The sequence below is a fragment of the Sus scrofa genome, chromosome 6 (genome assembly GCF_054392235.1).
Source record: "Sus scrofa isolate SSC_HxYL_T2T_F1_AM1 chromosome 6, Sscrofa_HxYL_maternal_Yorkshire_Landrace_v2.0, whole genome shotgun sequence".
Classification (NCBI taxonomy): domain Eukaryota; kingdom Metazoa; phylum Chordata; class Mammalia; order Artiodactyla; family Suidae; genus Sus; species Sus scrofa.
The window spans coordinates 66,686,791-66,713,617 of NC_139388.1; the positions used below are offsets into that span (position 1 = coordinate 66,686,791).

Genomic DNA, 26,827 nt, shown 5'->3' on the forward strand with positions numbered 1-26,827 from the left:
GATGAAAGGAGAGATACTCTAAAATGCATGGTTCTGATGGCTCCCATTAAAAATAACCAGCTCTGGAGTTCCCGCTGTGGCTCAGCAGTAACGAATCCAACTAGTATCCAACAGGACAAGGGTTATACCTCCGGCCTTACGCAGTGGTTAAGGATCTGGCATTGCCATGAGCTATGGCATAGGCTGGCAGCTACAGCTTCAATTTGACCCCTAGCCTGGGAACTTATATATGCTAGGGATGTGGCCCTAAAAAGAGCCCCCCACAAAAAAAAATTTAAGAAAATAAAAACAGCCATGTTCTGGAGTTCCCTGGTGGCTCAGGTTACTGCCATGGCAAAGGTTCAATCCCTGGCCTGTGAACTTCACATGCCATCAGCATGGCCATAAAAAAAAAAAAAAAAAAAGGAGTTCCCATCGTGGCGCAGTGGTTAATGAATCCGACTAGGAACCATGAGGTTGCGGGTTCGGTCCCTGCCCTCGCTCAGTGGGTTAAGGATCCGGCGTTGCCATGAGCTGTGGTGTAGGTTGCAGACACGGCTCGGATCCCTTGTTGCTGTGGCTCTGGCATAGGCCGGTGGCTACATCTCCAATTCAACCCCTAGCCTGGGAACCTCCATATGCCGCGGGAGCTGTCGAAGAAATGGCAAAAAGACAAAAAAAAAAAAAAAAAAAGATTTCCCAGAACTGAAGCAGAGGACATCTGATAAGACAGCTTTCCCAAGATATCTCAATCAGGCCTGTTATTGGAAGTGTGTCACCAAAACTTTGGTGATAGCATTACTTTTTGTATGATCGCCAATGTCTATGACCTTGAAAATACATCAACTTTAGATAAAAAGTGCATTAGATTCAAATGTGACCTAAACAGGTTTCTAATCTGTGCACCTTTCCTCTGATGTGAAATACTACACCAAGGAAAGGTCTTTCCTGATACAGAGGGACAAAAAGCCACCAAAACTGGAAAACTTGCCTTTTGATTGGTGACACCATCAGAGAAAGATCTTGATCAAAGGGGAAATTTTAAAAAAGTTAATAAACAGAAGCCTTAATTAAACAGTTTGGAGACCAGAAAAGCGAGCTCTCATGCCTTGCCATGTCCACCATGAAGAAGAAAGACCCCTTTCCCAGCAAGGACTCAGCCAATGAAAAGCCAAGGACTCTTCAATACAGCCCTCCAACTTCCCTTTCCTCTCCTCAAAGTAGCCCCTTCCCTTGCCCTGCAGTAACCTGCATGTGCTTTGCTATAGTTACACACCCTGATTCGAAACTCTCTGCTGATATCAAAGAAGCCCATCTTTACTGGAGAAAATCTGTTTCAGTCAACAATCTGGTATTATCGACACTGATCCAGAGACCTGGCCTGTGGCACACACAACCAGGAACACTGGGCCTGAGTATTCTTTTCTTGTTAAACTACACAGACAACCTGTCAACTTGACTGGAAGTAGCCTAAACAAACAAAACCTACTAATAAAGCCTGGTAGGTATGCTTGTAAAAGGGGTAGGGCGGGCACATGGCCAGACAAGGTCCTGCCTGGCCAACAGTCAGCGGAGCAGTGGTCCCCAAAGCCAAAGTCTCCCTGGGTCTCAGTCAGCAGGATCTAGACCCCATCTGAAGGCTTGACCCATGTGCCAGCAAAGTCACCCTATAGGTGGCTGCCCATGAGGTAGCTATCACGGATGGCAAAAGCGCCAGGACAGCGGCGCTCTCGGCAACAGATAGCCAGGTGGCCCTGCAGGGAGCAGCGGCCCACACATTCCCTGAGGAGCAACAAAGGCGGAGGCGACCTCTGGCCCAGCTTGCAGGCGAAACATTAGCCTGCTCTGACACCTGTGGGATGCTCCTTGAGTCTCTTCTACTGTTACCTTTAAGAATATTACACTTTGGAATTTCTGTTGTGGCGCAATGATTAACGAACCTGACTAGGAACCAGGAGGTTGCGGGTTCGGTCCCTGGCCTTGCTCAGTGGGCTGACGATCCGGCGTTGCCGTGAGCTGTGGTGTAGGTTGCAGACACGGCTGGGATCCTGCGTTGCTGTGGCCCTGGCGTAGGCTGGCGTCAACAGCTCCAATTAGACCCCTAGCCTGGGAACCTCCATATGCCGCGGGAGTGGCCCAACAAATGGCAAAAAGACAAAAAAAAAAAAAAAAAGAATATTACACTTTTAGGAGTTCCCTCATGGAACAGGTTTGGGATCTGGCATCATCACTGCAGCAGATGGGGCCACATGTGTGGTGTGGTGTGGGTTCGATCCCTGGCCTGGGGGCTTTCATGTACAGTGGGTGCAGCCAAAAAGAAAAGAAAAGAAAAATATTGCAATTTTAGATAAAAAGTTGCTGAACAAAGAATCATAGCTTTGTTGGAGGTTTACAGGAACATCCTGACTAAAGCTATGTGAATAGCTGCAAAAACAAAGCATCCAATATCAAGCTTGCAACAACTAACATCCCTCCCTCACCTTGCCTTTTTTTTTTTTTTAGGGCCACAGGTACAGCATATAGAAGCTCCCAGGCTGGGGGTCAAATCAGAGCTGTAGCCGCCAGCCTATGCCATAGCCACAGCAATGCCAGACCGTCGTGTCTGTGACCTAGGCTACAGCTTGCAGGAACACTGGATCCTTAACCCCCTGAGCAAGGCCAGGAATCAAACCTCATTCTCATGGATACTAGTTGGGCTTGTTTCTGCTAAGCCACAATGGGAACTCCTCAAGTTGCCTTTAAAAGGCATTTGCATGGAGTTCCTGTTGCGGTTTAGCGGGTTAAGTAGCCATCCAGAATCCATGAGGATGCAGGTTTGAACCTTGGCCTCACTCAGTGGGTTTAGGATCCAGAGTTGCCCCAAACTACAGCAGAGGTCACAGATGCAGCTCAGTTCTGGCATCGCTATAGCTGTAGTTGTGGCATAAGCCAGCAGCTGCGAATCTGATTTGACCCCTAGTCGGGGGAACTTCCATACGCCAGAGGTGGGGCACTAAAAAGACAAAAAATTATAAAAACAAAAAAAGGGATTTGCTGAAAGCCTTCTCATTTGTTCAGGTTTCTCTTAAGTTATGAGCCATCCATCTCCTGGCATGACCCTGCAATAAGCTTTTCTCTGCTCCAAACTCTTGACGTTTCAGTATTGTTTGGATTCACCGTGCCTCGGGCACACAGACTTGCATTCAATAACATGCTCAGATTTGGAGACGTTTGTGTGGTTTACCTGAGGTTATAAACATTTGAACATCCAGGCAGCCTGAGGCTTGGAAGAGAAAAATCTAAACAGAACCAATCTAATTTTACCAGAGATAAAGGATAGACATCACTGGAATTGAGCAGTCTTTCTGTTGCAACTGGTGGAGTCCCTGGTGGCTCAGGGGGTTAAGGATCCAATGGCGTCACTGCTGTGGCATGGTCTCAGTGCCTGCCTGGCACAGGAACTTCAGCATGCCACAGGAGCGGCCAAGAGTATAGCAACTGGTTTGTCACTGGCTGGTTGTATTGGCCAAGTATTTATGGCAAAGCCCCAAATGGGGCCTGATGTTTGTGCAACACAAATGTCTGGCCATGGCTATCACCGGGTGGTAGGGCTGCTGCACCCTGGGTTTTTCCTGGGCAAAGTGGAGAATCCATCTCACAGTAACAACTGCCAACCTCTCAATTCTAGGTGGGTACACTCTGTTTCCCACTCGTATGTTCACTTGGCTGCTTTTCCATCACCTCCATCACACTGGAGGATGTGAGAGCGCACACAGCCAACTTTTAATAAATTCATCCAGCCAGCCTCAAAGGACAGCCAACAAAGACTGTTCTTACTGAAAAGTGAAATACCTCTAAAGAGAAAAGCTGTCCTCCAAAGTAGGACAGCTTTGGACATGTCTCCTGTCTCATACAGAGACACGAGTGCCATTATCCACACAGAATGTTGTGTTCACCCCAATGAGTCGGCTAATGTCTTGTGTACTTTATCACACAATGACAGACACCAGTGATCATGAGTCTTTGGTGGAAAAAATAACCAGTGATTGTGGAATTGTTATCTCTTCTTGTATCTGCCTTCAGTGCAACCAGGTATCTGCCAAAGGAGCCACCTCCATGCCAGCAAAAGCTCAGGCTGGCTGATGTGAGCATGCTGTAGAAAAGGGAAGCTCATGACAATTCAGAGGGTCACTGGGCAAAGGGAGACAGGTGCCAAAGTGCTGGAAGTCATTGAATGGATTTGACTGCCCGCTGACCAAACTGGACCTCACCCTGACTCATCCTCGGAACGTGCATTTGCTGGTGTTCCCCACTCCCTGAAGTGGCTCCCAGGATACAGGCCTGAGACAGAAATGTGATGTTGAGATTACCTGGACATAAACCTGACTGAACTCAGTTAGGGCTCCTCCACAAACTTATAAGATTTGGTGGGTAGACAGGGAAAACAATACACCTCTCAGCCACTCAAGACAAACTTCCAAAGTTCCTGGCCGATTGAAACTGCTAACTACCAATCTCAAGTGGTCTGCCTTTTTTGTTGATCTCTTTCTCTTTCTTTTTTTTTTTTTTTTTTCTTTTTTCTTTTACAGCCGCCTTGCAGCATATGGACTTCCCCAGTCAGGAATGAGGTCCGAGCCAGTTGCAACCTACACCAGTTATGGCAATGCCAGATCCCTAACCCACTGTGCTGCTGGGCTGAGGACTGAACCTGTGTCCCAGCGCTCCAGAGATGCTGCCAATCCCATGGCGCCACAGCAGGATCTCATTGGTCTCTTTTTCTAATGATCCTCAAAAAAAAAAAAAAAAAAAAAAAAAAAAAAAAAAAAAAAAAAACCAAGGTAAACGCCATTATCATCTGCATGTCTCAATCAGGAACTGAGCCTCTGGGAGCTCCAGCAAGTCACTTAGAGATTTCCTGGTGGGAAATCCAAACTAGACCTCAGTGCCTGGCAGCATGGGCCTTTCTGAAGGTGGCCCCACAGCATCAGCTCAGACCTCAAGAGTCAGGAGTGAGAGGTGGCTGGCCTCGGTGTCATCACAGGTGCACTCAATTCACAGGGAATGGGCACCTCAGACCTTCAGCTCCTCTAAGGGGCAAGGAACAGGAGCTCGCCTTATCCCTAGGAGCTCACTGGTAACAACACAAATTTGGCACCAACTGGCAAGTCATTTTTTGCCATCAGACTATTCTCCCTGAGGCACAGAAGAATTCAGACTGCCCCCTCCACAAAAACTGTTCACCCTTCAGGCCTGTAGAGCCCAACTCTTCTTATAAAAAACCTCACACAGTAAATTGAACACCCAAAACAAGAGGCCTTAAACAGTAAGACATTCGTATTATACAAACCAAAGAAATGTGTGTGGTTACAAACAAGTCCAACAGTTTGTGTTGCTAAATTGGAGGCTGGAAAAATTCATCAGATGAGAACATATCCCTGCAAAAAGTGGTCCTCTGCATGTTCTCAGCCAAACTCGTGTGATATTCTCTGGGTCAACACTCCTTCCGGCTCTTTTACAAGGAGTCAGAGAGAAAGGAACACCAGCCCTGGGGGGGGGGGGGGGGGCTATTCCTAGTTTGTTCTAACACACAGAAGAAGTCAATTTCCCTGCATGAAGTGAGGTGGTGACTGATGCACACTATGTGGACCTGCCAGGTGGTAGAGGGGAAATGGCCTTAACAGCACAGATGGCAGTGACATAAATCTGGGAATAGCCCTGGACAGGTTAGAAAGCGCAACAGTCACACAAGTTCTCAGCATAACTGAAACATAAAAGGAATCTCCTCTCTGTGGATAAATGCAGATAGAGACTGGACTCCGAGGGATGGCTCTTCAGTTTATTCCAGTGTTGCTACCCTCAACACGAATATTGCACATTGCCTTGCACATCTAAGGCCTTTCTCCAGTGTAAACTCTACCTTGTATAATGAGGTGAATTTTTTTTTTCAGGAATTTCCCAAATTCCCAGCACAAGTAAAGCTTTTCTTGTGAACTCTCTGATGAGAACGAAGTGTGGAACTGGAGATAAAAGATTTCCCACACTCGCTACACTCATATGGCCTCAATCCTGCATGAACCCTCTGATGATAATGAAAGCCAGCCCGAGACAAAAAGGACTTCCCACATTCACTGCATTTATACGGTTTTTCTCCAGTGTGAGCTCTGCAGTGGTCAATGAAATAAGAATTGGATCTAAAAGATTTTCCACATTCACTGCACTCATAATGCCTTTCTCCAGTGTGACTTCCTCGATGATAACGAAAGTTCTTCCGACTGTGAAAAGATTTCCCACATTCATTACATTTATAAGGTCTTTCTCCTGTGTGAACTCTCTCATGTACAAGAAGGTGACATCTCTCCATAAAGGATTTCCCACATTCATTACATTTATAAGGCCTTTCTCTTGTGTGAACTCTTCCATGTCGAATGAGTGCTGATCTCTGGGTAAAAGACTTGCCACATTCCTTACACTGATGAGGCTTGGATCCTGTGTGAACTCTTTGATGCTGAACAAGTACATAGCGCTTCACAAAAGATTTCCCACATTCATTACACTCAAAAGGTCTTGACCCAGTGTGAACACCCTGGTGATAAAGGAATCCGGGTCGAGATAAAAAAGACTTCCCACATTCACTGCATGTATAAGGCTTAGCTCTACCATGAACCTTCCAGTGTTCAGAGAGGTGAGATTGATGGATGAAGGATTTCCAACACACGCTGCACTTGTAAGGCCTTTCTCCTGTGTGAACCCTCTGGTGTAAAAGAAGTTTACACTTCTGGATAAAGGATTTCCCACATTCGTTACATTCATAAGGCTTTGATCCACTGTGAACTCTCTGATGATAACGGAAGCCAGAGCAAGAGGTAAAAGACTTCCCACATTCACCACACTCATAAGACCTTTTTGGACCATGAACTTTCCAGTGTTCAGAGAGGTGAGATTGATGGATGAAGGCTTTCCAACAAACAGTGCACTTATAAGGTCTTTCTCCTGTGTGAACCCTCTGGTGTAAAAGAAGTTTACATTTCTGGATAAAGGATTTCCCACATTCATTACATTCATAAGGTTTTGATCCACTGTGAACTCTCTGATGATAACGGAAGCCAGAGAAAGAGGTAAAAGACTTCCCACATTCACCACACTCGTAAGACCTTTTTCCACCATGAACTTTCCAGTGTTTAGAGAGATAAGACTGACAGCTAAAGCATTTCCAACACACACTGCACTCGTAAGGCCTTTTTCCTGTGTGAACTCTCTGGTGGAGAATGAGTATTGAGCTATTGAGAAAAGATTTCCCACATTCACTACATGCAAAAGGCCTTTCCCCTTTATGTACTCTCTGGTGTAGGATGAGCACCAAGCTATTGGTAAAAGATTTACCACATTTGTTGCAATCGTAAGTCCTTTCTCCTGTGTGAACTCTCCAGTGTACAATGAGGTAAAATTTTCGTCTAAAAGATATCCCACAATGCATACACTCATAACGCTTCTCTCTATCATGAACTACCCGTTGTCGAATTAGGAAGGATCTAGGGCTAAAAGAGTGTGCACATTCCCTGCAAAGGTAACAGTTTTCTCCAGTGTGACTTCTCCAGAGATAAAAGAGGACAAATTTTTGGTTAAAGAATTTCCCACACTTGCTGCACTTGTACTGCTTTGCCCCAGGAAGAACTTTGTGATGCCGACTGAGCATTGAAATCTGGCTGAAAGACTTGCTACCTTCACCATACCCATGAAACCTTTCTCCAGTGTGCACTCTCTGGTGTAGAACCAATGAAGATTTGTATCTGAATGTGTCCCCACATTCATGGCACACAAAACATTGTATTCCAGTGTGGACACCTTGGTCCTGAACAAGCGCATGTTTGGGGTCAAAGGCTTTCTTGCATTCTCCCTGGGTGTGATGACTTTTTCTGCTTTGTAAAGTTGCCTCACACTGGGTGGTCTTGTTTGGCTTCTCCTTGGTGTGAATGGCCTGGTGGTGGAGATGTCCTGAGGTGGCCAGAAAGTCCTTCCCAACTTCCTCACAGGTAAAAGGCTTCCCAGAAACGTGGAGTTGGTAGCTCTTTACAAACAAGGCCCTGTCTATGTTATTTCTGAAGGACTTCTCTTCCATGTGCTGCTCCTGGTGTTTTTGAAGGTTTGCACTGAAATGAAATAATTTCACACAGACTCTATACTGGAACTCTTTGTGGTTGTGTTGTGTTTCTTCATGCTCAGCCAAGCGAAAAATACCTCTCAAGGCCAGACTACACTTTTCACAGGGGTGGTTCTTCTGGGAAAGTGAAGCTGCCTTGAGAGTCCTGGCCTGGGACACGTCTCTAAACATGCTTGGTTGAAATGGTGACTCTGCATCCTCTGCTCCACAGCAGCAACCTGAATGCAAATAAATGCTGGTGAAGGATGTGTTGAGTTCACAGGGAGGGGGCAACATCATCGTAAATGTCACACGTCACATCTAGGAATAAGTCTATGGGAGGCTTTTCCAGAAAAGAGAGTTATAATTCCATTGCAAAAGTGCCTACTGGGCATTTCTGGGTCTCTATGGTGTCCTTCACCATGGAAAGGACACAAGAGTAGGGTGCACAACAGAGAAGAGAGGCATATTCTAGAACTTGTTCACATGCCAAAGGATTCCTGCAGAACCCGTTCTGCTGATGATATGAGGCCGTGTAGAAGCTTATGTCCAAACCCAGGAAAAACCAATTGCAATAGAGCAGTTGCTGTTTGATGCCCATATATGGACACCTGTGAACTAGTGCTGCAGAACCAGAGAGGAGGAGGTATGAGAGAAATGGCCAAGATATGAAGTCCAGAAAGATGGGGGCCTATTCCTAGGCTGGAAGTCAGAGATGTCACAAGGTTGTAAAACAGACTAGTCAGCAAAGCATCAAGAATTGGGAAGGAAATCGGAGGCTTTGAAAGAGGAGAAAAAGAAAAAGTAAAAAACAAAAAAACCACTGGGAAGAAAAAACAGAAGTGGGCTATGGCTCTGGAAACGACCCAAAAATGCTGGTTAGAAACATTCCTGATATGATCTGAGCATAATCCTAACATCAAACCCTCCTGAGCTTCATCAAGGCCATGCACCTGTGACTTCACCTTCCAGCCTTGGCCATTGAGAAACCTTAGCATCTTTGGTGCCTCCTGACCTAAGCTGACAGAGCTGCATTGTGATTACATGACTAGTGCCTCTCCAGAGCCCAAACCACCACACTCCACATACCAAATCAAATAGCAACCAACCCAAGGTGGGTCTTTCACAATCAAAACCACCCCATGAAGTCTGGAAGGAGCGCATGATCCACCAAATGCAAAAAGATTAAAAAAACAGCTTTATGAAACTTAAAAAATCAAGGAAACATGACATTTCCAAAGGAGTATAAGTTTCAAGCAAGTGAACCCAGAGAAATGCAGATCTGCACGCTACAGGACAAAGAATTCAAAATAATTATTTTAAGGAAGCTCAGCCAATTCCAAGAGGATATAGACAATTTGATGAAACCAAGAAGATAATACACAAATCAAGATGTTCTGAGACGGGGAAAGGGAAAAAAAGGAACTAAACAAATCCTGAGCTAAAGAACACAATGAATTAAATGAAAAATGCAATAGGGAATGCCAACTGCCAACTTGATCAAGGAGGAGGAAAATCTGTGATCCTGAATCAGATGATTTCAAATCATCCAGCCAGAGGAGAAAAATGCCTATGTAGAACTATGGGATACCATCAAGGGGAATAATATCCCATTGTGGGAGTGCCAGAAGGAGAAATGAGGGAGAAAGTAACAAAAAGCCTATTTAAATAGGTAAAGGTCAGAGTTCCTATTGTGGCGCAGCAGAAACCAATCTGTCTAGGAACCATGAGGTCGTGGGTTCGATCCCTGGCCTCGCTCAGAAGGTTAGGATCCGGGATTGCTGTGAACTGTGGTGCAGGTCACAGACACGGCTTGGATCCTGGGTTGCTGTGGCTGTGGCATAGGCCAGCAGCTGTAGCTCTGACTGGACCCCTAGCCTAAGAATCTCCATGGGCCATGGGTGCAGCCCTAAAAAAAAAGCAAAAATAATAATAATAATAATTAAAATAAAATAAAGAGGTAATGGTCAAAACAGGGAAATCAAAAGAGGTGTAGATATCCAGGTACCTAATAACCGCAGGTCCCCATACAGATTGAACCCAAAGGGATCTTGACTGAGACACATTATAATAAAAGTCTGAAATGTCAAAGGAAAATAGAATTTTGTATATAGCAACAGAAAAGAAACTCATCACATACATGGGACTCCCCATAAAGACATAAGTAGACTTCTCAGCAAAACCATGCAGGTCAGGAGAGAGAGTAGGATATTAAATTCAAAATACTAAAGGGGGGTGGGAGGGCATCCCTAGAGGCTCAGCAGGTTAAGGATCCAGCTTTGTCACTGCTGTGGCTTGGGTTACTGCTGTGGCACGGGTTCAACCCCTGGCCCAGGAACTTCCGCATGTTGTGAGTGTAACAAAAAATAAAAAATAAAATACTGAAGGGAAAAAACTGCCAACTAAGAATGTTTTATCCAGCAAAGTGCCCCTTTAGAAAGGAAGGTGAAATAAAGACTTTTCTACATAAATAAAGTTGAGGGAGTTTATCAGCATTTGACCTGCCTAACCAGAACTTCCTGGGCCAACAAGTGAACCTATACAGTTCAGAGCAGTAACCAGAGCCACAGCAGTGACACCGTCAGATCTTAACCTGCTGAACCACCAGGGAACCTAAATAGCCTATACTTATGACAGACAAACTAGATTTTAAATCAAAACCTTTCACAAGAGGAGCTCCCGGGGGCGGAGCAAGTTAAAGATCTGGCATTGGCACTGCTGTGGCTTGGGTTTGATCCCTGGCTACAAATTCAGCATGCTGCAGGCATGGACAAAAGGGGACAAAAAAGCATAAGCCAGTCACAAGACATAAAGAAAGTCATTATAAAATGATAAACAAGTTGACTTATCAAAAGGATATTAACAATTGGAGTTCCCGTCGTGGCTTAGTAGTTAATGAATCCGACTAGGAACCGTGAGGTTGTGGGTTTGATCCCTGGCCTTGCTCAGTGGGTTAAGAATCCCGCATTGCCGTGAGCTGTGGTGTAGGTCGCAGTTGCGGCTCGGATCCCACATTGCTGTGGCTCTGGCATAGGCCAGTGGCTACAGCTTTGATTTGACCCCTAGCCTGGGAATCTCCATATGCCGCAGAAGCGGCCCAAGAAAATGATAAAAAGACAAAAAAAAAAAAAAAAAAAAGGATATAACAATTTTAAGTATAGATGCGTATAGGGAGAGTAAATATTAAGACAGCATCTGGAGTTCCCACTGCTGGGCAATGGAATCAGTGGCATCTTGGCGGCATGTTCCCACTGTTGTGCAATGGGATTGGCAGTGTCTCTGCAGTGCCAAGATGATCCCTGGCCTCACTCAGTGGGATAAGGATCTGGCATTGCTGCAAACTAAGGCATAGTTTGCAGCTACAGCTCAGATCCACATGCTGCTGTGGCTGTGGCGTAGGCTGGCAACTACAGCTTTGATTAGACCCCTAGCCCAGGTGCTACCATATGCCACAGGTATGTCCCTTAAGCTGCTGAGCCACAACAGCAACTCCTACAGTCAGATGCTTGACCAATCGTGCCATAGCGGGAACTCTAAACAACCTGGCTTTATACCAACAGGAACTAGAATAAATAACAACTAAGCCTGATGTTAGAATAAAGGAAATAACAGGAGTTCCTGTCTGGCTCAGCAGTAACAAACTCAACTAGTAATCATGAGGACCTGGCTTCAATACCTGGCCTAGATCTGGCATTACGGTGACCTGCAGTGTAGGTCAATGACATGGCTTGGATCCCACACTGCTGTGACTGTGTTGTAGGCTAGCAGCTACAGCCCCGATTCAACCCCTAACTTGGTAACTTCCATATGCCAGGTGTACGATCCTAAAAAGACAAAAAAATGACCAAAAAAAAAAAAAAAAAAAAAAAAAGGAAATAACAAAGATCAGAAAGTAAGTAAGATACAGACTAGAAAATCAATAGAGGAATTCCCTCTGTGACACAGTGGGTCATGATCTGCCTTGTCTCTGTGGAGGTGCTGGTTCAATTTCCAGCACAGTGGGTCAAGGATCTGGCATTGCCTCAGTTGTGAATGCAGCTCCTGCTCAGACTGAATCCCTGGCCCAGGAACTTCCATATGCCCCAGATATGATGAAAAAAAAAAAAAAAGAAAGAAAAAGAAAAGAAAACTAACAGAAAGATCAACAAAGATAAGAGCTGGGTTTTGAAAAGAACCAAAACTGACAAACATTTAGCTAGACAGACTAAATTACAAAAGAGAAGAGACTCAAATAAATGAAATCAGAAATGGAGGAGGAGGAAGTTCCCCTGTAGCATGGCAGGTTAAGAATCTGGTCCTGGAGTTCCCGTCGTGGCACAGTGGTTAACGAATCCGACTAGGAACCATGAGGTTGCGGGTTCGGTCCCTGCCCTTGCTCAGTGGGTTAACGATCCGGCGTTGCCGTAAGCTGTGGTGTAGGTTGCAGACACGGCTCGGATCCTGCGTTGCTGTGGCTCTGGCGTAGGCCAGGGGCTGCAGCTCCGATTCGACCCCTAGCCTGGGAACCTCCATATGCCGTGGGAGCGGCCCAAAGAAATAGCAAAAAAGACAAAAAAAAAAAAACAAAAAAACAAAACAAAACAAAACAAAACAAAAAAAAACATCCACTCTCCCGAAACACTGAAGAAGAAAAAACATTTCCGAACTCAATTTCCAAGGTGACCATTACTCTGACACCAATGCAAGATATACAAACTACGAGAAAGGAAAATCTGATGTCAACTTCCTTGATGAACATAAAAGGAAAAATCCTCCACAAAATACTCAACTGCTCATTCAACAATCTTACACTATGATCAAGTGTGACTTTTTTCCTTGGATGCAAAGATAATTCCTCATATGCAAATCAATAAACATGATACACAACATTAAAAGAACAAATGGCAAAAATCATATGATCATCTAAACAAAACAAAAAACCAAGCACTTAAAACTGAGTATACTTTACGGAGTTCACATTGTGGTGCAACATAAACAAATGCAACTAGTATCCATGAGGATTAGAGCTCGATCCCTGGCCTCAATCAGTGTGTTAAGGATCTGGGTGTTGCTATGAGCTGTGCTGTAGTTGCAGATGTGGCTTGGATCTGGCATTGCTGTGGCTGTGGTATAGTTTGGCAGCTACAGCTCTGATTTGATCCCTAGCCTGGGAACTTCCGTATGCCCAGGTGCAACCCTAAAAAGACAAAAAACAAAACAAAAAACATGAATAATTTTGTTTTTTCCTGTGTGACTGCAATGATAATGTCAAATCCTTAACCCAATGAACCAGCAAGGAACTCCAACACATGAACAAAAAATGAAAGATCTGCACTCCCAAAACTGTAAGTAGAAGATTTGGGAGCTCCTGCCGTGGCTCAGTGGTTAACGAATCTGACTAGGAACCATGAGGTTATTGGTTCCATCCCTGGTCTCGATCAGTGGGTTAAGGATCTGGCATTGCCATGAGCTGTGGTGTAAGTCGCAGACACAGCTCGGATCCCACATTGCTGTGGCTCTGGTGTAGGCCAGCAGCTACAGCTCCAATTGGACCCCTAGCCTGGGAACCTCCATATGCCACAGGTGCAGCCCTAGAAAAGACCAAAAAAAAAAATTTTTAAAAACACAAACAATTTGAACTCTGAAAACTATAAGAGACTGATCAAAGAAATTTATACCAATAAATGAAAAGATATGCAATGTTCTTGTAATGGAAGAATTGGTGATGTTAAAATGTCTGTATTATTCAATGCAATGAACAGTTCAATGCAATTCTTACCAAAATTCCAAAAGAATTTTTCAATAAAATAAAAAATGAATCCTGGAGTTCCTGTCGTGACTCAGCAGAAATGAATCTGACTAGTATCCGTGAGGACACAGGTTCAATCCCTGACTTCGCTCAGTGGGTTAAGAATCCAGCTTTGCTGTGAGTTGTGGTGCAGGTCGCAGAAGCAGCTTGGATCTGGTGTTGCTGTGGCTGTGGTGTGGACCAGAGGCTACAGCTCCAATTCGAGCCCTAGCCTGGGAACCTCCGTATGCCGTGGGGGCGGCCCTAAAAAGACCAAAAAAAAAAAAGAAATGAATCCTAGAGTTCACATGGAACCACAAATTGCCTCAAAGAGGCTAGAGCAAGAAGATTAAAGCTGAGGGTATCACGTCCTGATTTCAAACTACATTACCAAGCTATAGTAATCAAAACCTTGTGGTACTGTCATAAAAACAGACACACGGGAGTTCCCATTGTGGCGCAGTGGTTAACGAATCCGACTAGGAACCATGAGGTTGCGGGTTCGGTCCCTGCCCTTGCTCAGTGGGTTAACGATCCAGTGTTGCTGTGAGCTGTGGTGTAGGTTGCAGACGCGGCTCGGATCCCACGTTGCTGTGGCTCTGGCGTAGGCCAGTGGCTACAGCTCTGATTCAACCTCTAGCCTGGGAACCTCCATATGCCGCGAGAACGGCCCAAGAAATAGCAACAACAACAACAACAAAAGACAAAAGACAACAAACAAACAAACAAACAAAAACAAACAAACAAAAAAAAAACAGACACACGGAGGAATGGAATAGAATGAAGAACACAGAAGAAATCTCAGGTACCTATGGTCAACTGATCTTTGACAATGACAACAAAAAAACAATGGAGGCGTTCCCCTGTGGTGCAGTGGTTAACAAATCTGACTAGGAACCATGAGGTTGCAGGTTCAATCCCTGGCCTTTCTCAGTGGGTTAAGGATCTGGCATTGCCATGAGCTGTGGTGTAGGCTGCAGACGCGGCTCAGATCCCGAGTTGCTGTGGCTCTGGCATATGCCGGTGGCTACAGCTCCGATTAGACCCCTAGCCTGGGAACCTCCACATGCCGTAGGAGCGGCCCTAGAAAAGACCAAAAAAAAACAAACAAAAAAAAAAACAATGGAAAAAGGATAGTCTCTTCAATAAATATTAGGAAATTCCTGCTGTGGCACAGTGGGTTAAGGAATCGGGCACTGCCACAGCTGTGGCATAGGATGTTCTTCAAAGAATTCAAAATAGAACTATCATATAATCAAGCATCCCCGCTTCTTGGTATAGAGCCAAAAGAAATGAGATATGGGAGAGAGACAACTTTTGGTCTTATGTTTGCTGCAGCATCAAAGACAATATATCAGATGTGGAAACAATATAAGCACCCATCTACAGATGAACAGATAAAATAAAAATGGCATACACACACACATGCACACCTGGAATATTATTCAGTCTTAAAAACAAAGGAAAGGAGTTCCCAATGTGGCTTCGGCTAGCAAATCCGACTAGCATCCGTGAGGACACAGGTTCGATCCCTGGCCTTGCTCAGTGGGTTAAGGATCCCGAGTTGTCTTGAGCTGTGGTGTGGGTCACAGACGCGGCTCGGATCTGGTGTTGCTGCGGCTCTGGCGTAGGCCGATGGCTACAGCTCCAATTGGACTCCTAGCCTGGGAACCTCCATATGCCGCGGGAGTGGCCCAAGAAATAGCAAGAAGACAAAAAAAACCCAAAAAAAAAACCAAGAACAAATCAAACAAACATAGGAAATCTTGGAGTTCCCATTGTGGCTCAGTGGTAATGAACCCAACCAGTATCCATGAGGACACAGGTTCAATCCCTGGCCTTGCTCAGTGGATTAATGATCTGGCATTGCCATGAGCTGTGCTGTAGGTTGCAGATGCAGCTCGGATACTGTGTTGCTGTGGCTGTGGTGTAATCCACCATCTACAGCTCCAAATTTGACCCTTAGCCTGGGAACTTCCACATGCCGCAGGTGTGACCCTTAAAAAAAAAAAAAAGCAAATCTTGTCATAGGCAACAACACAGATAAACCTAGAGGGCACTAGGCTAAATACTGTGTGATACTAAGAGTATATTGAATTTAAAACTAACGGACAGAAAATGCTGAACTCACAGAAATAGAGCAGAATGGCAGAGGATGGGGAGGGTGGGAGAAATGGGAGCCTGTTGCTCAAAAGGTACAAACATTCAACTGTAAGACTGATGTCATCCACTAAAGTCACTTCAAGGTTCCGGGCTGCAAATTCTTCCCTCTGAGGGTTCAGTACTACAGATACTGCGGTTGCAGGGGAGAGAAGAGAGTATGAGTCCCTTCTGTGGTATAATGGGTTAAGACTCCATCTGCAGAGGCTGGGGTTGCTGCAAAGGCTCTGGTTCTATCCCTGGCCCGGGAACTTCCATATGCTGTGGGGGTGGCCATAAAAAGGAAAAAAAAAAAGGCGGGGGGAGTATAAACAACCAGCCCCCTACTGACCACAGCAACTCCCAGAAAGGTGAGGAAACAAGCAATGCTGGAGCTCCACACACGATAGGGACAGAGTGTGCCTGGGAAAAGGGGATGAGGCCGGACACAGAGCTTAGTGCAGGGCACTGGGAAGGCTATGAGCATCTTACCCAGGGAGGATATAAGTGAAAAGTTTTGCAGCATCACATCGTGGTACAGGCGTCTCTGAGCCTCATCAAGGAGCCTCCATTCATCCCGGGAGAAGTAAAGGGCAACATCTTCAAAGGTCACACTGTCCTGTCAACATGGGGACAGATGAAACGATGAATTTTCTCTCTCTGAAAACCCAGTCCAAAGAAAAAGAAACAGAAACAGAAAAAGAACACGAAAACAAGAGTTCCTACTGTGGCTCAGCAGAAATGAATCTGACTAGTATCCATGAGGACAAAGGTTCGATCCCCGGCCTCACCCGGGCGTTGCTGTGAGCTGTGGTCTGGGTCGCAGATGCGGCTCAGATCTGGTGTTGCTGTGGCTGTGTCGTAGGCCAGCAGCTGTAGCTCTGATTCAACCCTTAGGCTGGGAACCTCCATATGCTGTGGGTATGGCCGTAAAAAGACCAAAAAAAAAAAAAAAAAAAAGGAAAAGAAAGGAAGAAGAAAGCAAAGAAAAAGAAAAAAATGAAGATACAGTCCATCACATCTACCCCACTCTCATCCTCCTTCCAAGCTCCCCACCTCAGAGCAGATGCCAGTCCCTGGTGCCACTGATGCCCACTCCCCCTCCGGGTCCCACTAATCACCACGTTCAACCTCAGCAGTAACCGACAGGGGGACATGGAGATGCCATGCGAGCTCTGGGCCTGGTTAGCCGAGCCCATTCCTCCTGTCAAGTGATGCCCCTGGGGTCTCCCACATTGTACCTACAAGACACAGTCCAACCTGGGCTCATGCTTCACCACTAAGGCCCCAAGAGCAGGGCCTTGGGGCCGTCAGCTCACATGACCCACGTTCATGCACTTCGTTCTGGAGACTCTCTAAGGTCATCATTCCCCAAGGTGACACTCCCACACGTCTGCCGCCCCCCTGCTCTACAACAAGGCATCTCCCCAGAATCACGCAGACCCTTGGCACAGAGCTTCCAGAGAGGGACTGACACTCAAACGCAATCCAGGACCACTCCAGACCTCTGATGAATCCCAGGGCCAGGGAGAGGCCCGAGTGCTGCTTTGAAGGCCTCCCCACCTGCTTCTGACCCTTGCTTCAATATTAGCCACTCAGAACCACATGTGGATTACAGACACTCATGACTCTCTTCTACATTTGTGACGTAACATCTGCCCCTCAACAGTCACAACCCCGCGTTCTCTACTCAACCTTCCTTAAAACCCCAGCCCTTACAGTCTCCCTGCCAGGCACAAGGACTCTCACAAATGGCATTCACCCCAGTCCTTACCCACCAGCAAGACCAAAACACCCAGATCTTATCCAGGCTCACTGCGCAACTCTGGTGAACCTGGACTGCAGTGAATTAGCAGGAGCCCTGGTCCCAGTATGAACTTGGCTGAATTACTTCTCTGTCTCCCAAGCCACACCTTGCACCCCCTCATCTCGTGGATACCTTGGCCACCTGCCAGACCATTCCAGGCTGCCCCTCCCCTCACCTGTGCTCGTTATACTCAGGAATGTCAACCAGGTGTAAAGGAAGCGAGCCACTATTCAACACGCACCCTAGTCTTTCTGACCTGCTAACAGCATTACAACTAGAACCTGCACTCCATTTTAGAAATGTCATCCACAGATTCACTGGTCCTTACAAGAGCCACTACTTTTGAAAGTCTCCATCCTTAGCCCTTCAACAGATGTGTCCAGCTGTCCATCTGACGCCTCCACTCACTGTACTCTGAAACATTTCAGACCCAAAACCAGGCCAAAACAAGACTTCTGAGATTCCTCAGGAAAGAAACCTACCAACAGCTGCTACCTCCCATTTGATGAAGGATACATCCCTTCACCTGCTAGAACCCAAACCACCAGAGTCATTCCTAATCTCTACCTCTGTATTCTCTCTGCAGTTCAGAGAATCCCTCAATTGCAACATCCACTATCCACTTGCATCTTCTTCTTTTTAAAGAAACATGAAATGTATTTATCTATTTTTGGCCATGGCATGTATCAGCTTGATTTAGGATCTCTGCTCCCAGACCAGGGACTGAACCCCAGCCACAGAGATGAAAGTGCTCTGTCTTAACCACTAGACCACCAGGGAACTCCCTTGGCCCTTCTATTAAAAGAAGAAGGGAGAAGTTCCCGTCATGCCTCAGTGGTTAACAAATCCAACTAGGAACCATGAAGTTGAGGGTTCGATCCCTGGCCTCAATCAGGGGGTTAAGGATCCAGTGTTGCTGTGGCTGTGGTGTGGGCCGGCAGCTACAGCTCCGATTAGATCCCTAGCCTGGGAACCTCCATATGCTGCGGGTGCGGCCCTAAAAAAAAAAAAGACAAAAAATAAATAAATAAAATAAGAGGTATGTAGAGTTGGGAGTTCCCTGGTGGCTCAGTGGGTTAAGGATCTGGTGTTGCCAATACTGCTGCTCAGGTTACTGCTGTGGTATGCATTTGATCCCTGGCCTGGGAAATTCCACATGCCACAGGTACGGCCAAAAAAATAAAATAAAATAAAACATACCTAGAATCCAAACTTGTCTCCCACCTACATGGCCACAGTTCTGGTCCTTCAGCACTCTTCTCGATTATAGCAGTAGCCTGCTCTTGGGCTCCTGGCCCCATTTCTTCTTTCTTTCTTTTTCTTTTTCTTTTTTTGCATTATAGGGCCCATCTGTGGCACAAAGAAGTTCCCAGGCTAGAGTCCCACTGGGAGCTACAGCTACCGGCCTAGGCCACAGCCACAGCAACACCAGATCCAAGCCACATCTGCAACCTATACCACAGCTCATGGTAATGCTGGATCCTTAACCCACTGAGAAAGGCCAGGGATCGAACCCACATCCTCATGGATCCTAGCCGGGTTCCTTAACCACTGAGACATGAAGAGAACGTCTTCTTCTTTTTTTTTTTTTTTTTTTTTGGTCTTTTTAGGGCCGCTCCCACGGCATATAGAGGTTCAGGCTAGTTGTCTAATTGGAGCTATAGCCACCGGCCTATGCCACAGCCACAGCAACGTGGGATCCAAGCCTGTCTGTGACCTACACCACAGCTCATGGCAACGCCGGATCCTTAACCCCCTGAGCAAGGCCAGGGATGGAACCTGCAACCTCATGGTTCCTAGTCAGATTCATTAACCACTGCACCACGATGGGAACTCCACTAGTTGGATTCTTAACCCATTAAGCCAACAGAAACTCTCTCCTGCTTTTTGTTATTAAAAGCCACCTGCTGTACCATGTTTCCAGTTCAGCCACACCTCCAAGCATGTGTACGCTGGATCAGTTCCTGAGACAACCTGCTATGTCGGTTGATACTGGTTGTCGGGAATGGGAACACCTCTACTTACCCTTGTCCTGCACTCAGAGCTTGAGGATACCCTCAGGGCCCCCATATCCAAGAGCTAAGACTGTATCAAAGGAAGGGTCTCAAGACACCATAATACTCAGTGAGGCACTGGGTCACCCTCTCCTGCCTTTTTTAAGATCCCTAAGTGCTTTTTCAACCGTCAGAACCTGTGGGAAGGGGAAGGCAACCATGGCTGGGCTCCTTGGGTGCAGGACTTCCGTGTAATCCCATCCACCCCTGAAACCTGGTGACCACGGTTTAACTGACTAATCTCTTCAGAGCTGCCTCTTATCAGATCTCTGACTTTGAATAAGGACTCCAGCTCTCTGTGCCTCACTGTGCCTAATACGCACCCTCCAGGCCGCTCCGTTTCCCAGCAGCATTTTGGTAACTTTTAAAACCCTAACATGTAACGTGTCCTTCTTCTGACACTAACCTTCAAGGCCTCCAAGTCCCTCAGAAAAATAAACAGCCACTCCTCCTCACTCTGTTTCCTGCAGACATCAGATGGACCCCAGGTTTCCCGGATCCTCCCGTCCCAGTCGCACCTCCAAGCCTTTACACCGACCAGCCCCTTCCCCTGCAGCCTCTCCCACGCGCCATCACACCGCCTTCAGAAACCGGGCGGCACCCAAGACCGCCTCGCGGTTCTGGACACCGGGGCCTGGGCCGCAAGCACGGGAGCAGGCGCCCCGCACTCAGCCTTTAGTGTCTGGTAGGGGAGGGCGGGGAGGGCCTGAGGACGAGCGTTTACCTGAGACGGGTCCTTCAGCACCGCTGCCATCGGACCCTTGTGGGTGACACAGGCCAGTAGCGGCGGGCGAGGAGGCGGACGCGGGCACCCCGGCGGGGTCGCGGGGCCTCGGGGACAGCGCCTCCTCCTGAACCTTCTCCGTCAAGACACCTCCGTTCCGCTACCGCAGCGGAGCCAGAACATACCCAGAGTAGTTGGAATGGCGGCTTGAGCAGATGGGGCAGGAAGTCCCGCCCCTATGCGAGGAATCTGCCCGGAAATGCCTTACCCTAACCTTTCATTGGCTCCCCCAAGCGTAGGTCCTTCTGGGTAATGTAGTTCTCCTGGCTCTGGCGGTTCCCCACAAGAGGTGTTCGTTTATTTCTTTTTGTGGCGGCACCCAAGGCAAGCGGAAGTTCCCCGGCTAGGGATCGGAAACACGTCCACGTAGCGACTGAACCACAGAGTGACAACGCTGGATCCACTGCGCCGCAAGAGAACTCGGGGTGCGCTCTCTCTCTCTCTCTCTTTTTTTTTTTTTTTTTTTTTTTTTTGGTCTTTTGTCTTTTTAGGGCCGCACCCGCGGCGGCATGTGGAGGTTCCCAGGCTAGGGGTCTAATCGAAGCTACAGCTGCAGGCCTAAGATAGAGCCACAGCAGGCCAGATCCGATCTACACCACAGCTCACAGCAACGACGGATCCTTAACCCACTGAGCGAGGGCAGGGATCGAACCTGCAACCTCATGGTTCCTAGTTGGATTCGTTTCCACTGTGCCCTGCGCCTTTTTTTTTTTTAATTTTTACTGCCACAGTGGAGGCATGTGGAAAGTCCCAGGCCAAGGATTGAATCTAAGCCAAAGTTGCAACCTATGCTGCAGCTGCAGCAACACCAGATCTTTTAATCCTCTGTGCCTGGCTGGGGGATCTAAACCATGGCTCTGCAGACCTGGGCTGCTGCAGTCAGATTCTTATACCCACTAACTCACAGCAGGAACTCTCAGGAGTCCTTAACCCACCAGAAATTTTTCCATGTGGCACCTGTAAGGATGTAAGAATTAGAATGCAACCATCCCATTTCAAACAAGGGAGAGGATCTGTCTCTTGTTAAGTGCAACAAAGAGACATAATTTCAGAATTCGTGAAGCTCAGTCACTTCCCAGAGGATAAAAATATTATTGGAAGTTCCCTCCTGGCTGGCTGGTTAAAGATCCTGTGTTGCCACAATTCTGGTGCGGGTCTTACCAGCTGCTCAGGTTTGATCCCTGGCCCTGGGAACTTCCACATGCCCTGGATCCAGCCAAAAATAAAAATTAAAAATTTAAAAATTAAAAAGAAACAAAACTGACTAATGTCCAGGTTCAAGCCCTGGCCTCACTCAGTGGGTTAAGGATCCAGCATTGCTGTGGCTGTGGTGTAGGCCAGCAGCTGTATTTCCGATTCGAACCCTGGCCTGGGAAATTCCATATGCCATGGGTGAGGCCCTAAAAAGCAAAAAAAAGTGTGGGGGGGTGCTTGTTAGGTTGAGTAAATTGGCCTACTAAATTAGCTTGTCTTTGACACTCCAAGGAGAAAGTTCATAGCCGCACTGAGCTCTGCTGGAGTAAAAACATAAGATGATCGTATCAGTCACTCCTGAGAGCAAGGACACCTCACTAACTGCATATGCACAGAAAGATGGCTAGAGCTCAAAAAGATCCTGATTGCAAGTACCTCCCCCGCTTCAGCAAAATCACATACATACTAACAGTCCCACCCACCTCAGTGGAGAGGTTTTTCAGAGCTTTATGAAATGATGCCTCCTGGGCCATATTCCTTATTTTGCCCCAAATAAAACTTACAACTCGGAGTTCCCGTTGTGGCGCAGTGGTTAACAAATCCAACTAGGAACCATGAGGTTGCGGGTTCGGTCCCTGCCCTTGCTCAGTGGGTTAAGGATCCGGCGTTGCCGTGAGCTGTAGTGTAGGTTGCAGACGCGACTCGGATCCCGCGTTGCTGTGGCTCTGGTGTAGGCTGGCGGCTACAGCTCCAATTCGACTCCTAGCCTCGGAACCTCCATATGCTGCGGCAGCGGCCCAAAGAAATAGCAAAAAGACAAAAAGACAAAAAAAAAAAAAAAGTTCCATAGGAGTTCCCTTGTGGTGCAGCAGATTAAGGACCCTGTGTTGTCACTAAGGTGGCTGGGGTCATTGCTGTGGGGAAGGTTCAATCCCTGGCCCAGGAACTTTTGGATGTGGCCAAAAATGAATTAATTAAAAAAGAACTTTGGAGGAGTTCCCGTCGTGGCTCAGTGGTTAATGAATCCGACTAGGAACCATGAGGTTGGGGTTGGATCCCTGGCCTTGCTCAAGTGGGTTAAGGATCTGGCGTTGCTGTGGGTGTGGCCTTAAAAAGACAAAAAATAAAAAAAGGATTCGCCTATAGCCTGAAATACACAGGATAGCCTAGTATCAGGGGTCTGACCTTTAAGAGTAAAATAGATTTCCATTCATATTGAGATAAAAAGCTGCAGAACAGAGAATAACGTTTGTCTTGTTGGAGGTTTACAGGAACATTGTGACTTGACTTCCAGACCTTCATGGACAGCTGCAAGAATAAAGGAATTCTAAACAAAGAAATTTGCAAAAAAAACCCCACCCATCTCCCTTTTTAAAATAAAAGACGGGAGTTCCCATCATGGTGCAGCGGAAATGAATCCAACAGGAACCATGAGGTTTTGGGTTTGATCCCTGGCCTTGCTCAGTGCGTCAAAGATCTGGCGTTGCCATGAGCTGTAGTGTAGGTCACAGATGCGGCTTGGATCTGGCCTTGCTATGGCTGGGGTGTAGGCTGGCAGCTGTAACTTCAATTAGACCCCTAGCCTGGGAACGTCCATAGCCGTGGATGTGACCCTAAAAAGTGAATTAAAAAAAAAAAAAAAAAAAAAGATGCCGACTGCCGACTGGTGCGATGGTTCTCTAGAGCATTAGTCTGACATCTTCTTGATCAGCTGGCTTTCCAAATAAAGATGCAATTTCTTCTTTCAACTACTCATTTCTTGATTTACTGGCCTGTCATGCAGCAAGCAGAATGCATTTGGACTTGATAATAGTTATCTAAAGACAGTGCAGATACAGCTGTGAGGAGATATCAGAGGGTTTTGTTTTGGTTTTTTTTTTTTTTGACTTTTTGCCTTTTCTAGGGTTGCTCCTGCAACATCTGGAGGTTCCCACGCTAGGGGTCCAATCGGAGCTGTAGCTGCCAGCCTATGCCACAGCCACAGCAATGCCAGATCCCGGCCGCATCTGCAACCGACACCACAGCTCATGGCAACGCCCTATCCTTAACCCACTGAGCAAGGCCACGGATTGAACCCGCAACCTCGTGGTTCCTAGTCAGATTCGTTAAGCACTGCGCCACGACAGGAGCTCCAGATGATGTGAAGAAACTTAATACTTCAGCAAATTTTTGATAGGGCTTTTAATGCTTGAAAACATTAATACCAGCTTGGAGAAATAAATGAAGTGGATGTTTAGAGTAGCCAAAGTAGTAAAAGTGAACAAGAGTTTGAGGTGAATATTTTTTGAGAAAAATATACTCAGTATCAGGCAGTTTTCGCTGTATGAGAACCATGACACATTAAAACCTGTGTTCATGCACCTATCACACAGAAAGGAAACATGAAGAAAAAATATATAATTTTATATTAAATTATAATGTGATATTAGAAAATTCAAAGACTCATCTATATATCATCTAAGCCAGATATGAGTGAGATTGAAGATACAATTAATCTTGAGGCAATACTGCTCTCCAATTATGAAATCAAATATTCCATGCTTCCAAAATATGATAGTAGGGAGTTTCTGCTGTGACACAGCAAGTTGAGGATCTGGCATTGTCTCTGCAGTGGCACGGATTCAATTCCCCACCCAGGGCAGTGGGTTAAGGATCCAGCATGACACAGCTGCAGCACAGGTTGCAGCTGTGGTTTGGATTAGATTCCCATCCTGGGAACCTCAATATGCAATGGTTGTGGCCAGAAAAAAAGAAAAAAGATACGTATACATATTAGTAGTAGGATACGCAGAGGATAGACATTTCCATTAGAAAAAGGAGAAACGGGAAATAAAGGAGTGAGAGTCTCAAATAGTCCAAAATCTAGCAAGACAAACATCATGAGATCTTACGTCTCAAAAATAACCCTCTATCAATCAAGACTCTGCCTTCCAGACCTACTGGGACTCCTGTCCATGCAGCTGTGCTGGATGAGGCCTGCCCCAGGTATCAGCCTGGTGGAAGTCCCACTTCCAGGGCTCCAGTTGGCTCCACTTCCAAGGTATTGGGATGAGTATTTGTGGTGTGGATCATTGCAGTGTTTGTGGAGGTGGAGAAGTGGATGGATTTTGTATCCTTTTTTTTTTAATTTGCTTTTTTTTAGGCCCACTCCCATGGCATATGGAGTTTCCTAGGCTAGGTTGTCTAATCCGAGCTACAGCTGCCAGCCACAGCAACACAGGATCCAAGACGAGTCTGCAACCTACACCACAGCTTACGACAAAGCCAGATCCTTAACCCACTGAGAGAGGCCAGAGATTGAACTCACAACTTCATGGGTCCTAGTTAGATTCATTTCTGCTGCACCACAATGGGAACTCCTGTATCAGTTTTTGTGTGTGTGTTTTTGTCTTTTTAGGGCTGCACTCACGACATGTGGAAGTTCCCAGGCTAGGGGTCTAATCAGAGCTACAGCTGCTGGCCTACACTACAGCCATAGCAACGCTGGATCCTTAACCCACTGAGTGGAGGCCAGGGATTGAACCCGCAACCTCATGGTTCCTAGTCAGATTCGTTTCTGCTGCGCCACGATGGGAACTCCCTTGTATCAGTTTTTTAAATAGAGCAGCCTGGTGTTTCTCCCCTGGGCCAGTGCATCCCTCCTTAAGCAACCTGGTGGTCCCCCGCTCCTGGGAGGTCATCATATTGATGCCAAGCTTAGTGCTGATGCCTGATCAGCACAGCTTGCTGCAGGCCACAACTCCTGGGCTCAAGCAATCCTCCAGCTTCAGTCTCCCAAGTAGCTGGGAGTACCTGTGTACGCCACCTCACCCAGCCAGAATTTCTTCTGATTGTGTTGTTGAGAGAAAGAAAGTAGGGTTGGAGTCAGGGATGACACCAGGATTTTTGGTGTTGAGAGCTGGAAGGATAGAAACTCCATCAACTGTGTCAGGTGTTCTGCAGTGGGAGTTATTCTCATTGCACATACCGTTTTCTTGTTGGTCATGTTTAGGGTATGAGATGTTTCATACAAAGAATGGAGTTATTTAGCTGTGGCCTAAGTTGGAGCCAGGGCTAGGATTCAATCCCTGGCCTGGGAACTTCCACATGCTGCAGGTGTAGACATAAAAAGAAAAGAAAAAGATGGGAGTTTCTGTTGTAGTGCAGCAGAAATGAATCCTACTAGTATCCATGAGGATATGGGTTTGATCCCTGGCCTTGTTCAGTGAGTCGGGGATCCTGTGTTGCCATGAGCTATGGTGTAGGTTGCAGATGCTGCTTGAATCCCGTGTCGTTGTGGCTGTGGTGTAGGCTAGCAGTTGCAGCTTGGTTTCCACCCCTAGCCTGGGAAGTTCCATATGCCACAAGTGCTACCCTAAAAAGCAAAAGAAAAGAGGAAGGAAGGAAGAAAGAAAAAGAAAGAGAGAAAGAAAAGGAAAAGAAAAAAAAAAAATTGGGCAGCAGTTCCCCCTTGCGGCTCAGAGGTAACAAACCCAACTAGTATCCATGAGGACTGGGGTTCAATCACCGGCCTTTCTCAGTGCTTAAGGATCTGGCTTTGCCAGGACCTGTGGTATAGGTCACAGACTTGGCTCTGATCCCGAGTTGCTGGGGCTGTGGTGTAGGCCAGCAGATGCAGCTCTGATTCGACCCCCCTAGCCTGGGAACTCTCATATGCCACAGTTTCAGTCCTGAGGAAAAAAAAAGGTTAGGACAGAGTTCCCTGGTATCATAGCAGTTAAAGGATCTGGCATCATCATTGCTATGGCTCAGGTCACTAGTATGGTGTGGGTTTGATACCTGGCTCAGGAACTTCCCCGTGCCAAGGGCACGCCCCCCACCCCCCCACAAAAGGGCAGAAGAACTGAATAGACATTTTTCCAAAGAGGAAGTACAGATGGCCAACAAGCACATGGAGAGATGCTCAGTATCACTAATTATTGGGCAAATACAATCAAAACCAAAATGAGATATCTCAATCCTATGAGAATGGCTATCATCAAAAAGA

The 26,827-nt window shown here is 46.5% G+C and overlaps 2 protein-coding genes across 3 annotated transcripts in view; one reads left to right on the top strand and one right to left on the bottom strand.

The window, feature by feature from the left end:
• The window catches only part of LOC110261339 (zinc finger protein 444), a 996,914-nt gene that overhangs the window by 289,324 nt on the left and 680,763 nt on the right, over positions 1-26,827 (top strand). The gene's annotated exons all lie outside the window — the stretch shown is intronic.
• LOC100514469 (uncharacterized) lies at positions 5,275-20,795 on the bottom strand. Of its 2 annotated transcripts, XM_003128120.7 has the most exons (3): positions 20,587-20,795; positions 16,494-16,620; positions 5,275-8,334 (listed from the first exon to the last, which is right to left on the bottom strand). In XM_003128120.7, the coding sequence occupies exons 1-3, from the start codon at positions 20,614-20,616 to the stop codon at positions 5,903-5,905; spliced, it is 2,589 nt and encodes an 862-aa protein (XP_003128168.5). In that variant the 5' UTR covers positions 20,617-20,795; the 3' UTR covers positions 5,275-5,902. The 2 variants fall into 2 exon arrangements, with proteins under 2 accessions (XP_003128168.5, XP_005664974.2); XM_005664917.4 differs by lacking the exon at positions 16,494-16,620.

Coding starts and splice junctions, on each gene's coding strand:
- LOC100514469 (XM_003128120.7), bottom strand. CDS start 20,616: ATGGCAGCGGTGCTGAAGGACCCGTCTCAG. Junction 16,621..20,586: donor TGCTGAAGGACCCGTCTCAG/GTAAACGCTCGT, acceptor CCATGTTGACAG/GACAGTGTGACCTTTGAAGA. Junction 8,335..16,493: donor TTCACTTATATCCTCCCTGG/GTAAGATGCTCA, acceptor ATTTGCATTCAG/GTTGCTGCTGTGGAGCAGAG.